The sequence below is a fragment of the Brassica oleracea genome, chromosome C4, assembly GCF_000695525.1.
Source record: "Brassica oleracea var. oleracea cultivar TO1000 chromosome C4, BOL, whole genome shotgun sequence".
Lineage (NCBI taxonomy): Eukaryota > Viridiplantae > Streptophyta > Magnoliopsida > Brassicales > Brassicaceae > Brassica > Brassica oleracea.
The window spans coordinates 38,994,957-39,009,509 of NC_027751.1; the positions used below are offsets into that span (position 1 = coordinate 38,994,957).

General features: G+C 29.5%; 1 protein-coding gene and 1 pseudogene across 1 annotated transcript; one reads left to right on the forward strand and one right to left on the reverse strand.

The window, feature by feature from the left end:
- Positions 1-1,521, reverse strand: part of LOC106338852 — a 2,968-nt pseudogene extending 1,447 nt beyond the window's left edge.
- A 6,583-nt stretch (positions 1,522-8,104) lies between these two features.
- LOC106337221 lies at positions 8,105-11,841 on the forward strand. The gene is made up of 4 exons (XM_013776290.1): positions 8,105-8,780; positions 9,343-9,677; positions 10,295-10,494; positions 11,293-11,841. The coding sequence occupies exons 1-4, from the start codon at positions 8,222-8,224 to the stop codon at positions 11,624-11,626; spliced, it is 1,428 nt and encodes a 475-aa protein (XP_013631744.1). The 5' UTR covers positions 8,105-8,221; the 3' UTR covers positions 11,627-11,841.
- The last annotated feature ends 2,712 nt before the right edge of the window (positions 11,842-14,553 follow it).

The window sequence follows — 14,553 nt, forward strand, 5'->3', positions numbered from 1 at the left end:
TTTTTTTTAATATAATACATAAATTAAATATTTATAAATATATTTATATATGTTTATAATATTGTAAAAACTAAAATATAATATTATAAGATTAATTCATGTATAAATATTAATATATCAAATATAAATATTAATAAAATATAAAAATTTAATGTATTTTAAAAATACGGATCCGGATCCGGATATCCGGACCTAAAAATTAAGATATCCGGATCCGGATTCGGTTTGCACGGATCCAAGATTTTACTATCCGGATTTGGATCCGGGCACCCCGGATTTCCTATTTTCGGAGTGGATCCGGAGCGGATTTCGGATCGAATCCGGATCTTGGATAATAAGTCCCACGCCTATGAGAAACACGGACTTGACACTAATTAATTTGAGAGACAATCAATCGTGCGCTTCCATCTGGTTTTGCAAGTAAAAGTACTTTAAACGTAACGCAAACGTGAAAATTTGCTTTGACACGATTGAATTATTTATTTAACTCCACTGCCAGTTAACTAGTGTACTTAAGTGGTAACAAAATACAATAATTCCAAAATAATTGCTTGACACTTCATGCATTATGTATCTACATAAAGTACTATATTTAATACCTTAAAGTGTGTGGTTAAATGAAAGACCATGGAGTTTTGTAAGGCATCAATGGGGAGCTTGTCTTGAGAGAAGGAAGGTATAGATGGTTGTATGTAGTAATTTAATATATCATTGGACCCAATTGTGATAGTAAGCATTGCCTTCCTCAACATCTCTTCCGTACCATTTTCACCAATCATTCTTACCATGTAGTCTATGCTTCTCTCAAAATAACTCACTTGTTCTCTCAACGGAACCCTACCGATCTGTCAGAAACAAGTTTTGTTGTTCTCAACCATCATTATATCTCTAATAAATATTACATCTTTATTCGCTATATAAATGGAGCCTACTTGTTCCATATAATATTGCATTGTTATGTAACTCATTATAGTTAGACATTTTAAAATGACATTTTATATATGTGAGCTTACGATCAAAAGTCCAGTGTCATCAATGATTCCAGTCGAACCAGAAGCATATTGATCCCATTGTGTTAGCCTCAGTGTAAGGTTCGAGAAATGGAGTTGGTGCATATTTGATCCCTGTGTTTTAATTTCAGAGATTCTATGTATCATTTGAATACAGATTAATTAGCAGCATCCAAACTTTCAAAACCTAATATTTAAGTGAGTAAATAGACGACCAATTCAAAAGCATATAGTAATAATAAATCAATACTCATTGCCAAACTCCATGAATGAATGTTGGTTGCATTTATGGAATTAGCATTTTGACTTCTCCAACGTTACAAACTCTTTTATTAACATTGTTTTCAGTCTGTCGGTCCAACCCAATGCTGACTTTTATATGCTATACGATAAGTCAACTTATCTATCAACCGTTGACTTCCAAGTGCTTTTGTAAGCTACGAGGGTCTTGTTCAACTGAATCGCTGTATAGTATAATAGCACCCCCTCTAACCTTTACATCAAGGCGCATTTATATCTAATTAATTACTAACTACTTTTAATATTTTCTCCGGTTTCACAATAAATGTCGTTTTACAATAAAAATTGTATTTGTTATATAATTTAAATATTATTATTATAAGTTTATATTATTTATACGTAAGACTAATTAATAAAGAAAGTTAACATACAGTTAGCAAAAAAGAAAAGATAGAATGGTGACATATACAGAACAAAATCAATTTAACTTCTAGAAGTATAAAATAAAACAAAATATATGTTGCTTTAATTCATTTAAAACATATAACTTTTTGTAAAATAAAAATGCATTTACTTAATTTATTTATTTTACAAGCGATATGATTTTTTTTAAAAAATATTTACCTTCTTTTTTTATAGGACATAAATAAATCATAAATTTCACATATAACATATAAAATATTACTACATGAATAAACAGACAGACCTACGAGATCAGAAATGGTCCGACCAATAGTGAATCTGCGGGATGACAAAAAAAATTAGTGAATCTGCGGGTGCGTCGGCCATTAGGTGGTCAGAACTCCGAAGTCTATGCCATTTACAAAATTTTATATTTGAAGTTTAAAGATATTATTTTTCAAAATCAGAATTTCAAAATTAACTTCAAAATTATTTATATTTTATACTATATTCCTTATATTTGTCATAATTAATTTAAAATCATAAAACTTTACCAGCACATATAGAAAAATATTACAACAATATTAATTAGTAAAATTAATATTAAAATATAAAATTCTAAATAGAAATAACATAATTAATATTACATTTAAGAAAAATACTATAATATTTCACAAAAAATATTTTTTTTATGCATATATGATCATCTAGTAAAAATGACTATTTTTATTTTTAATTTATATATTACGAACTAAAAATTATTGAAAACGGGTGATATTAATACTTGCAAATACATTATATATGAAAAAAGATATGAAAAAGAAAGCAAAGGAGAAAAATAAAATATTGCTAAACGACTTAAATTCTATTGATGATATTAATACTCGTGAATACAGTCGATTTGAACAAGAAAGAATAGTACGAAAAAGACAAAAAAATAACAATAACAACCATCTTCGGTTACACAAAATTTGTTTGGATAATATTTTGGAGATTTTTGAGGTTTTAGATCAAATTTACCTGACTATTAGTGTTGTTGAAATATTTAAATTTGCACAGTAGTTATGTCTTCATGTAATTTTTTAAAAGCTTTTTTTTTTGTTAATTTTCTTTTGTATATTGTTATTGTCTAAATCTAGTTTAAGCATTTTAAATCTTATTTTAAATTTAATTTAATTTTATCTCTTAAATTTAAACTTATAAAATAAATTGAAATATTTTTGAGTATATTTTTAAGGATTAAAACGATAAACGAGAAAATATTTTAGAATTATAAATGTGATGTGTAATTTTCAAATTTGAAGTTTTGAATAGTAAAACTTCAAATATAGAGTTTCACTCCTTAGAACTTTAAATTTGAAGTTTGAAAAATTTCTTTTTGCAGGGCAAAAAATTTCATATTTATAGTTTTAGAGTGTATTTTGGAGATGCTAAAAGAATCAGCTTTAACAATGTGAACATCTACCAATGAGTCTCCAAATATGAAATTTGCGAAAACTTGAGTAAAGCTTGAAAGTGTGATAGCCAGAGAAGAAAACTGAAAAAGAGTATTTTTTTTGGGAAATTTTTTTTAGACAAAAATGGTAACTATATTCCATTAGACTAATTTTTATTTTGTATCATTTTTGCCTCTAATGTCTTTTAGTATTATAGAAAATAAATTAAATAATTAGTTTTACAAACTAAAAAGAATTGGAAAAATAATAATTATTAATGAAAAACTTATATCAACTTAGTGGTATTTTTTTCAGTTCTAAAAAATGTTTAAATCATAATTTCAGATTATGTTTTACATAAAGTAGAATTGACATTCTACAAAGTTGAAAATGAAACCTACTATTTTCATTGAATCTACTATGTTTAGAATACATGATCTACGTAAATAATAGTACTTTAATACTCTAATTGGTGACCAAGGAACAAAATGAACAATTGAAGCAAAAAAAAAATCTTTTTTTTTACGAGGAACAAAATGAACAAAAATTCTTTTTTTCTTTCAATTCCTCAAATAAAATTTTATTTTTCATTTTGTTCATTTTTCCATTCTTCTAGTGGTCACCAATTCAAGCAAAAAAAATATAAAATACACATTTCGCACTTAACCTATCGCTTTAAAATCTGTATAAATCGGAATCTACAGATTACTATAAATCTAAAACCTATAGAAATCGAAATTTACACATTACTATAAATCTAAAAACCTGTAAAAACCGAGTTTTACAGATTTACTGTATTCTTCGAATAAAAATAATTAGTTCCGGAAAATATATGAAGAAAATATTTAGAAATATTCAGTTTCCAAATATGAAAAAACGATTTTTCAGAAAAATGAAGAAAATAATCATTTTTTATTTGAGGATTTAAATGTTTTCTTTTATTTTAATTACTTTAATTATTTATTTTGTTTTAATATTTAACAATTGTTTTGGTAATTGTAATTTTGAATTTATAATTGAAATTAAGGACATTATTGTCATTTTAAAAATAATTAGCCTAATGAAACATAAAGTATATGAGATTAGTCTACTATGACATAGTTATCATTTTTTGGCTTAAGAAAATAATTTTTCCCATACAAGAAACCGAAAAAGAAAAAGAGCGAAGATGAAACTTGAAAAGATTGTTATATGTGATCTCCATTTTCTTAACTTTGTCGAATCTTTTCCAATGGACAGAGATGTATACTATTTCGGTGATACGTAGTTGAAACTTTTGAACTATTCCTCTAGCTTACGTATAGGACTTATTCAAAAGATAGCACATGTTTCTTCTACGTACAGTATTACCTAATTTGTTGGTCGATTAACACAAAGATTAATTTATCTCTTTTGGTCGAAAAGATTAATTTATCTTGAGTGCATATGTAATTGACTTTGGAGTTTCACAAATTTACTGTAAATCTCAAAAGTAATCTAAGATATGGTTTGTAGATATGAGTCTATCTATAAAACTCATTTGAATATCTAAAAACAAAGTCTATTTGTGAACTGCACCTTCCATTCTGGATTAATATAGGTCCTTGCATAAATTTGGAATTCCCCAGATTAATAACAAAAAGTCATGAATCTTCGGTCAGAAAAAAAAATTATGAATCTATAATAACACAAGAAACTATGGGGTTGTCTTTTTGTTGGACCGACTAATATTCAAACACAATGATGATGAGAGGTTTATTAAATGCACATGTGACATATCGACCACGATAGTAAATACTATTTGCAATTCATCTCAATATTTTTCTGTAAAATGGAAATATTATATTATAAAAATGAGTTTTATTTTAAAATATGATTTTATAATAGAGTTTTTATATTTATATGAAAATATAGAATATTGCTATTTTTTGTCTCTATATCTAAAAGTAAAACAAAATATTTCTTTATACTTATTCTAAACATAAATAAATTATATTATATAGGTACAGATTGGAAGAAAAGCCTATATAATAAAGTTCATCTATTTTCTTTTTAAAATATAGAAAAACGTAGATAAGAGTTGGAAATGCATTAATATACATGTATATAATACAATGACTACTTATATCATAACTCTACGTATCGTTCAGATTATCAAATAACTATTATATTTACACTGGATTAGAGTGCATGTATATTTGAAATCTATAATTCATTTCTATGATTTAAGAAAAAAATTAAACAAAATAAAAACAAAATCATACTACTTGCAAACAAATTGTATGTATATATATTTTGGAAAATTTTCATGTTTACCATTTTCTTTGTGCTAGTATTCATGTTTACCGTCATTAAATACACATTTTCAAAAATATCTTCTTCATTAAATGAAAAAGAACTCTTATATTCTTATTCTTTATATATATAATAAATAAATATTTAAATAAATAAATAAAATAATTATGTTTTCGAATTATATTTTTCCAAATTTGAACTTTTTTATAAATTTTTTTTTTGAATTTTTTTTTTTCGATTTTGTTTTCCAAAATTTCCTTTTGAAAATTATTTTTGAAATTATTTTTTTAAATTTATATATGTTTAAGTATTTATTTATATATTTATTAAAATCCTAAATTTTACATTTCAAAAATCATATCCAACCCCTCAACTCTAAACCCTTCAGATTAGTTAACCCTAAAATCATAAATATTTTTTACTTTTCATTAAAACTGAGGGTAAAATTGGTTAGTGTAAACATGAAAAGTGATATTATGAATGTGGTATTTTTGTTATTCATTAGTTTCATATTGTTTTTTATTTTGTTTACATAATTATACATTTCCTTATATTAATTATAATAATAATTTATTACTATTTATTACTATTTATTCCTTTTATTTACTTATATATTTCAGTATATTTTCTATATGTTTTGTTAATTCTGGCTGTTTATTAGGAACTACTATTAAATCTATTTTCTAGTAAAATCTAACACCAAAATACTAACAAATGAATATGCTAAATATAAAAATATATAATTTGCAAACTACTAGTATAAATTTTAGTAAAATATGAAAATATATTTAAAACTAGTAATTAATTGTATAGTTTTATATTTAATAATGAATTAATTTTTACCTTAGTTTTAAATATATTTTTTATATTTATATTAACAGTGTATCAAAATTGGAGACATCAATTCTTAAACTTTATATGATAGGAAGTGGATTACTTTCACATAAATTGGAAATTTTAAAAAAATTGATAAATTAACAAGTATATTTATAGATTTTCACAAAATAGTAAATATATAATATGTATATTTATCAAATAAAATAAATGTTAATACAGAAATGCCTTGAATAAATTTCACATTTGGTTATATAACTATTTTCAAAGATATTACTAAATTAAGTTATAATAGTATTATTGATTTTTTTAATATAATTATTAGAGAGCTAGACAGATATATCAATACTATTAAAGCAGAATCCCTATTAAGATTATGCCCTTAATTTATATAGATATTTACAATGTCATGTCATTCTTATTTTTGGAATATTTTAAATTATTTTCGCCAACTATATATTCACTTAATCATAAATAAAATTTTTTAGACAAATCACATTGCAGTCATTCTTTAATTTGAGCTTACCAAAATTAATTAAACATTTGGTATAATTTATTTCATTATCCACGACTATTATTTACTCTTTCTATTTCTATTAAATAATGCGGAAAAAGTAGAAGGCAGTGATGAAGCTGAAGTTCTTAAAACAACATATCATCAGAAACTGCAACACTCTATAGATGATGGTATCATATTAGGTAATTGGATTAGAGAATCATGAAAAATATTTTGAACATCATACTCTTATATTTTTTTAATAAATATTCACATCATATTTTAACAAATCACGAAAAACGTTGAACGTCCCCATGATTAAACAATGGATTTACAAATTTGAACTATGTAGTGCATTTAACATAACTGGTTAGACTTATTCATCAAAAAAATCTACGTCAAAATTTTGGAGAGTTTATTCAAGTTACTATTTTGTTATGGCATATATCATCTAAATAGAAGATATGTTGTGTTTTTCAGGTATATATCCTCACATATATAATTTAAAAATATATGTTCCATTTTTTTCATTTCTTTGATTAAAATATAATCTTTAAAAATATGAGACATGGTTGAACGATGGATTATCACATTTCAGTTTTAAATTATTTAATATGGAACGGGTTAACTAAACGGATTACAAAAAATTTTGATTTCGATATAATACTATATATAAACATACTATATCTATGAAATATTATATCAAAATATATGATATCTATAAAATATTATAAATTAACATAATATATATTAAACGTACAAGTAATTTATGTTAGAACATAACATATAAAACTAAAATATTAAAATTTATGGTAAAAATATTTAATATATGTGAGAACATAACATATAAAACTGTAAGAATTTTTTTCTAATCCTTTTCTTAAAATTACACTTCACAAACCTAAACAATGAACCGCATTACAAAGTTTACCTTATTTACAAATTTAAGATCAAAAACTCAATTTTTAACGTAGTAATAAAACATATCTCTCATATTTCAAAAATAATTTCCTATCTAAATTTTAAATATTTTCTTCAAAACTCAACATCTTAGATTCTCTAGAAATTATAATTAAAATAAATCATTTTCACAACTTTATTTGAAAATCAGTTACAAAATTGTTTTAAAATTAAGTACATAAAATATAGTTTTCTTTAAATAATTTTTTTGTCAACGATAAAATTATCCCACGCTTTTAAAGCGCGGGTCAAAATCTAGTAATATAGTTATTATTAGTAGAGGGAGTAGTATCTTACATTACAAGTAATAAAAATACTATGAACAATTATAATGAACATTAGAATAGTCAATTTAGGGTTTGCCCACCCAAAAAGGATGCAACCTCCACCCAATTTAATCACTTCGGACAGCAAATTATGTTAAATGAACAATAAATTCGTATATCTGTCTCTCCTATAAACTACCCACTCTCTCACACACGAATCATCATTCATCAGTTTATATAACACTCTCACGTACAAATCCACAGATTCAAATCAAAACCATTTCTTCATCATCACACCACATCATGGCCATTGCACGGTGGCTCAACCAAACCGTAGGCCTCTTCGTCTTCTTCTTACTCGACATTTTAGATTTCTTACTTTGTTTTACTTACAAGACGTTAGATTTCTTCTTCGAATCCGAATGGAAACCCTGTTATTGCTCTTCTCCACTCGAGGCACAAGCCAAGACCAGGAAGATCATAGTGTCCGAACGAGGAGAGTACTCAAAAGTTGTGTCTATGACAAGAACTAAGATCCATTTCGACGAGATCTCAGACACACTTTACTCACGTGGTCCTTCGCTTCTAATGAGGCTCTCTAAGCTCGTGAGTTCCGTGAAATGCTTTAATTACAAAGGCGTGATCATGAGAGGCAGTGTGGTGGAATCTTGTGATCATAATTATGAGTCTAAGAAGAAGATTTCTAGTGGTAACAAAAAGAGATTAATGACTTTGAATTCTACGGTCGTTGAGAAGTCTCCGACAACACCAAGATGGTCAGATTGTAATTGCAGCTTTTGCACTTCTTGGCTTTCTCCTTCCAACAAAGATTCTCTATTTGTCAAAGTTCAACAACCTAAAGGTAAAATTAAATCCATTATTTCCAAATTCATACAACTATTTGTATTTTTACGCATTCAGGAAAATTGAATGTTTGGTTACCTTAAATTCTTGCGAGAAGAAAGTTGGTTCGCTGTTATAAAATAGTAGTAACATGAGCTCAAGACAATAAAATCACCATTTACACTTTTTAAAAAAAGAAGCAAACATAATTCCTTCATTTCATATTAAATGATGTTTTTACGTAATGCATATTAGTTGTTTTCTCAAGACAACAAGAAGTAACTGAGTGTTTACTATAAAGTCAATTAGGGAAAACAAAAACATATTTTGTAATTCGAAAGCAAAACTTTATTTAAAAGAAAACAAATGTTAAAGACAATTGTTGACTAAGACATCAATTAATATGACTATTTTACGAAAACAGAGTACTTACAAGAATTATAACACTGATCGTCGTTTAGTATTTTTGTTATAATAGAAGGGTTTTGAATTGTTTTGAGTCTAATAAATAAATATTATTGTCGTCAGCAACCCATACACTAGAAGCTTTCTTAATAATTTTGGGGAATATTTATGTGCAGATAATAAGAAGGCAAGAGACAACGTTTTGTTCATACATGGCTTCTTATCATCATCCTCCTTTTGGACCGAGACTCTCTTCCCAAACTTTTCTGATTCAGCTAAATCTAATTATAGGCTCATCGCAGTCGATCTTTTGGGTTATGGAAGAAGTCCAAAGCCAAACGACTCGTTGTATACACTAAGAGAACATTTAGAGATGATTGAGAAATCGGTGATCGCTCAGTATAAACTCAAAAAGTTTCACATAGTGGCTCACTCTTTAGGCTGTGTTTTGGCTCTTGCCCTCACCGTTAAACACCCTGGAGCTATCAAGTCCCTCACTCTCTTGGCTCCGGTAAGTCAGTTATACATATTTACTTTTAACAATTCTCTATTTTTAGAAATCAAAGGATCATGACTAGAAATGTCTTATATCATTTTATATATTTGTAAGGTTCATTCTCATTTGTGGCATAATATTTTAATAGGTATTTCATGTTTTAGTTGTCTATAGTAAAGCCGTTAAAGGAAAGCTGTCTATAGTAAATATGGAAGGGAGAATTTAAGCTAAAGCTTTCTTGAAAATAGAAAAGGAAACATAAGTCTATTAGTAGAACCAAAATCGGAATACGGGTGATTTCAGTTCGGTGTATAAATTTATCCCCGGTTTAAGAAATGTAGTAACCAGATTGATGATGAACCTACTTTTAATTTGTGTTGTATGATTTTTTTTCTTACAAAAATTTGGTAATAGGAGTGATATACACCTTTTTTTTTCAAAAAAGAAAAATACACCTTTTTGTCCGTGCATAGTTGGGTTTTACTGTTTTAGAAAGTGTATCAACCAAACCAAAAATGAACAGTTTTGTATGATTTCGTTTTCAGTACAAACTCTGTTTTCTCAACGTAGTTATGGCAGTAATTATATATGAATATTTTGGTAAACTAAATGAAGTCGTATAATATTGGCAGCCATTTTACAAGGTGCCAAAGGGAGTAAATCCGGCGCAATACGTGATGAGGAAAGTGGCTCCTAAGAACATTTGGCCACCGATGCAGTTTGGTGCATCGCTGATTAGCTGGTACGAGCATCTTGGCCGCACCGTTTGCCTTGTACTCTGCAAAAGCCATCGCTTGGTCGATTCCCTCACTCGCCTCTTCACCTTAAACAGGTACATATATAAGATTATTTATGTACGTTTGCGTTTTTGATATATTCTAATAAACATGTAAGAAGAAAGAATCGTGGCCTTAGTAATCAGACGATCGATCGTAGGTTTACATCCACAAATTCTTTTGTTGAATTTAAGTAAGCAAGATTTGACCCGAAGTTCACGGTGCATGAGATTAGGGGAACACCGAAATGTCTAAAAGTCTATAAGTTTTAATGAATCAACCACTCGTTTCCTACTCTTATTCAATATCTTGAAATTGACGTTTCTAAATTGTTTTACAAATTTTCTAAAAATAAGATGTTGATTGGTTCACTTTAGTAGTTATTACATAAAAATATGTGATACCATATTAGGAAATGCGAATGCAACCTAATAATAGCTTTATGTATTAGAAAAAGAGGAAAAATGTCTTTAACACAGAAAGCAACTTATATCGACCATGTCTCCTCCATTATTTGGCCCCGTTAACTTACATTAATTTTGGAATTTTATATTATAAAATGTATAATCTGCACCATATAAAATGAGATACAAAAAATATTAAGTTAAAAAGAATTTAAACTTATAAAATCTAGATTTAGTTCCGGTCTATAAAAATTAGAAAATTCAGATGATGTTCTATTCTGTTTGGTATTAATTTTTTTGGCTCATTTAAAATTCTCAATCAAGATGAATTCTGCATCATTATAGTATATGATAAATTTAAATAGTTTTACATACTATAGTCAAACATACATAAACAATAAAGATTTATAAATTTGAATAAGATAAATTAAACTACCTCTACCTGTGCAGGATGCGAACGTATTTGATAGAAGGATTTTTATGTCACATACACAACGGGTCGTGGCACACTTTACACAACATCATCTTCGGATCAGGAGGCAAGCTCGAGTCGTATCTCGACCATGTTCGTGACCACGTGGACTGTGACGTCACCATATTTCACGGTGGCAAGGATGAGGTCATTCCTGTGGAGTGTAGCTACAGCGTCAAGACCAAAGTGCCACGTGCTACTGTACACGTCATTCCCGACAAAGACCACATCACCATTGTCGTCGGCCGACAAAAGGACTTTGCTCGAGAGCTTGAGCTCATCTGGCAAAGATCCACTACTACTAATAAGTGAATATATATGATGAAACTGAAACTTTTTTTATGAAGTATATAATACCATGTAAACAAAAGAGTATATTTTCATTTTATAGCTGGTTAATATTTTGTTTTGTTTGTGTCTGTTCGAAGAAGAAATGTCAAGACTCTAATTTTGTTTTTTTCCTTTTCTAACAAAGGAGAGTTAAGTAGTGTGCGCAGCCGTACGCTGAAATTGATAGAATAAATTGTAAAATGTGGTTACGTGTTATAGAATAGTCTATTTTGTCGACGTTAGAAGAATTCTGTGATAAAAGATGTGTGCTGGGAATTAGTTTGCATTACATATTTGCATCTAGAAGAGATATGAAACCATAAAATTCAATATATTTTTTTATGCGTTTTTTTGCAACATGTCAAAGAGTCACTCATAAAGTGTTTTTGATCCTAGCTAGTAGTAATAAGGTTAAAAGGTCTTCTTGTTTTTCCTTTTAAAATTTAATACTTTTAGCGTTGTGAAACTCATCTCATAGCTATTACCTAGGATGTTAATTTGGTATTGTTGTGAAATTAGAGAATAGAATCTGTATATTCTTATTTTTATATTATTCATAAATATAAGGAGCCCTTTATATATAGAGAAATACAAGAGAGATAAAAAGAAACACAAATATGGAAAGACTAAAATATGGAAATAGTACAAATCATAGATCTATAAGGAAAAGAGAAACTAGAGTTTTTCTCTCTCTCTCTCATGGCCGCCGACTCTCTCTCTCTCTAAGTATGGGCCGGTTATGGACATCCACAATATGATTTATAACACTTTCCCTTGGATGCCATAACCATACAGAGGTTGTAATACGCTTTAGATGTTGCATCATTAAAACCTTACCAGGAAAACTCAGTGGGACAAAACCATGGTGAAGGAAAAAAAGTACAACACGTATTACTCCCCTGTTCTGAACATCACTGAAGGTCTTTCAGTCTACGCATCCCAATCTGATGCGTAAGCTTTCTGAATGTGCAGGTCAGAAGTGATTTGGTGAACAGGTCGGCTGAGTTGTCACTGGAACGCACTTGGACTACTTGGACCTCGCTGGCTTTCTGAAGCTCGTGCGTGAAGAAGAACTTAGGCAATATGTGCTTCGTCTTGTCTCCTTTGATGTAGCCGTCCTTGAGCTGAGCAATGCAAGCTGCATTGTCCTCATACATGATCGTTGGTGCGTCCTTGCCTTCGGACATCCCACAATCAACTCGGATGTGGTTGGTCATGGACCGTAACCACACAGACTCGCGGTTGGCCTCATGAATGGCTAAGATCTCCGAATGGTTTGAAGATGTGGCCGCGATCGTCTGCTTCATGAAACGCCATGATATGGCCGTTCCACCATGTGTAAACACATAGCCTGTCTGTGATCGAGCATTGTGTGGATCCGAAAGATAACCTCCATCAGTAAAGCCAACTAAACCTTCTTTGTTTTGGTTAGTATAAAATAAACTCAAGTCTTTCGTTCCTTGCAGGTAACGAAGTATATGTTTAATCCCGTTCCAGTGCATTTGGGTCGTACAAGAGCTAAACCTAGATAATAGGTTCACGGCAAAGCATATGTCTGGCCGAGTGTGGCTGGCCAGATAAATTAAAGATCCTATGGCACTGAGATATGACACTTCGGGACCAAGGACATCTTCATCGTCCATCTTAGAATGGAACAGATCAGTGTCCAGGCCGAGAGACCTCACGACCATAGGGCTAGACAATGGGTGAGACTCGGACATATTGAATCTCTTGAGTACTTTCTCTGTATATGCCATTTGATGCACAAGGATTTCATCTCTAATGTACTCAAGCTGTAACCCAAAACAAAACTTTGTTTTTCCTAGATCTTTCATCTCAAATTCTTTCTTATGATATTCAACTGTTTGGGAAATCTCTCCAGAGGTTCCTAGAATATTCAGATCATCAACATACACTGCTATGATCACAAATCCTTTATTTTCGAATTTCTTTATAAAGATACATGGACTGATCGGGTCATTCTTATAGCCCTCTTTCACTAGGTACTCACTTAGTCTATTGTACCACATTCGATCTGATTGTTTCAATCCATAAAGTGACTTATTCAACTTTATACAGTGTTGTTCTCGAGTACTCGATTTGTTTTTCAACTCTATACCCTCTGGTACTTTCATATAAATCTCGTTATCCAGTGCACCATATAAGTATGCAGTTACAACATCCATTAACCGAAAGTCTAATTTCTCTCTTATAACCAGACTTATCAGGAATCTAAAAGTAGTAGCATCCACCACAGGGGAATATGTTTCCTCATAATCAATTCCTGGTCTCTGTGAGAATCCTTGTGCAACAAGCCGTTCTTTATATCTAACGACCTCACCATGTTCGTTTCTCTTTATCACAAAGACCCACTTATATCCAACTGGTATAACATCATATGGTGTCCGGACTATTGGTCCAAAGACATCTCTCTTCTTTAAAGAGTTTAACTCCACGTTTATAGCTTCTTTCCATTTGATCCAATCTGATTGTTGAGTGCACTCATAAATAGACGTGAGTTCATGATCCTCATTCAAATCCATAAGTTCAAGTGCTACCTTGTATGCAAATATATCATCATTATCGACATTCTTTCTGTTCCATTGTATCCCAGACAAGACATAATTTATTGAGATCTCATTATTATCAGGGCCTTTAGTACCTGGAATCTTGGCGTCCCAAGAATCAGGATTAGATACATCAGGGCCGGCCGCATCTAAGAGTTTATGATCGGCCGCGATCGCTATTAGGGTTTTAGGATCGGCCGCGGCTAAGTCTCAGGATTTAGGAATGGCCGCGGTCGTGTCTAGGGTTTTAACAACCTCGGTTTCATTCTCTGCACTTTTCTTAATTTTTTGAGGGTTCTTATCTTTGGAACCTATTGGTCTACCACGTTTCAAACGTTGTCT

Excerpts from the sequence above, each read along its gene's own strand:
- LOC106337221 (XM_013776290.1), top strand. The coding sequence starts at position 8,222 with ATGGCCATTGCACGGTGGCTCAACCAAACCGTAGGCCTCTTCGTCTTC. Across the intron at positions 8,781-9,342 it reads CAAAGTTCAACAACCTAAAG|ATAATAAGAAGGCAAGAGAC; the intron begins GTAAAATTAAAT and ends ATTTATGTGCAG. Across the intron at positions 9,678-10,294 it reads CCCTCACTCTCTTGGCTCCG|CCATTTTACAAGGTGCCAAA; the intron begins GTAAGTCAGTTA and ends TAATATTGGCAG.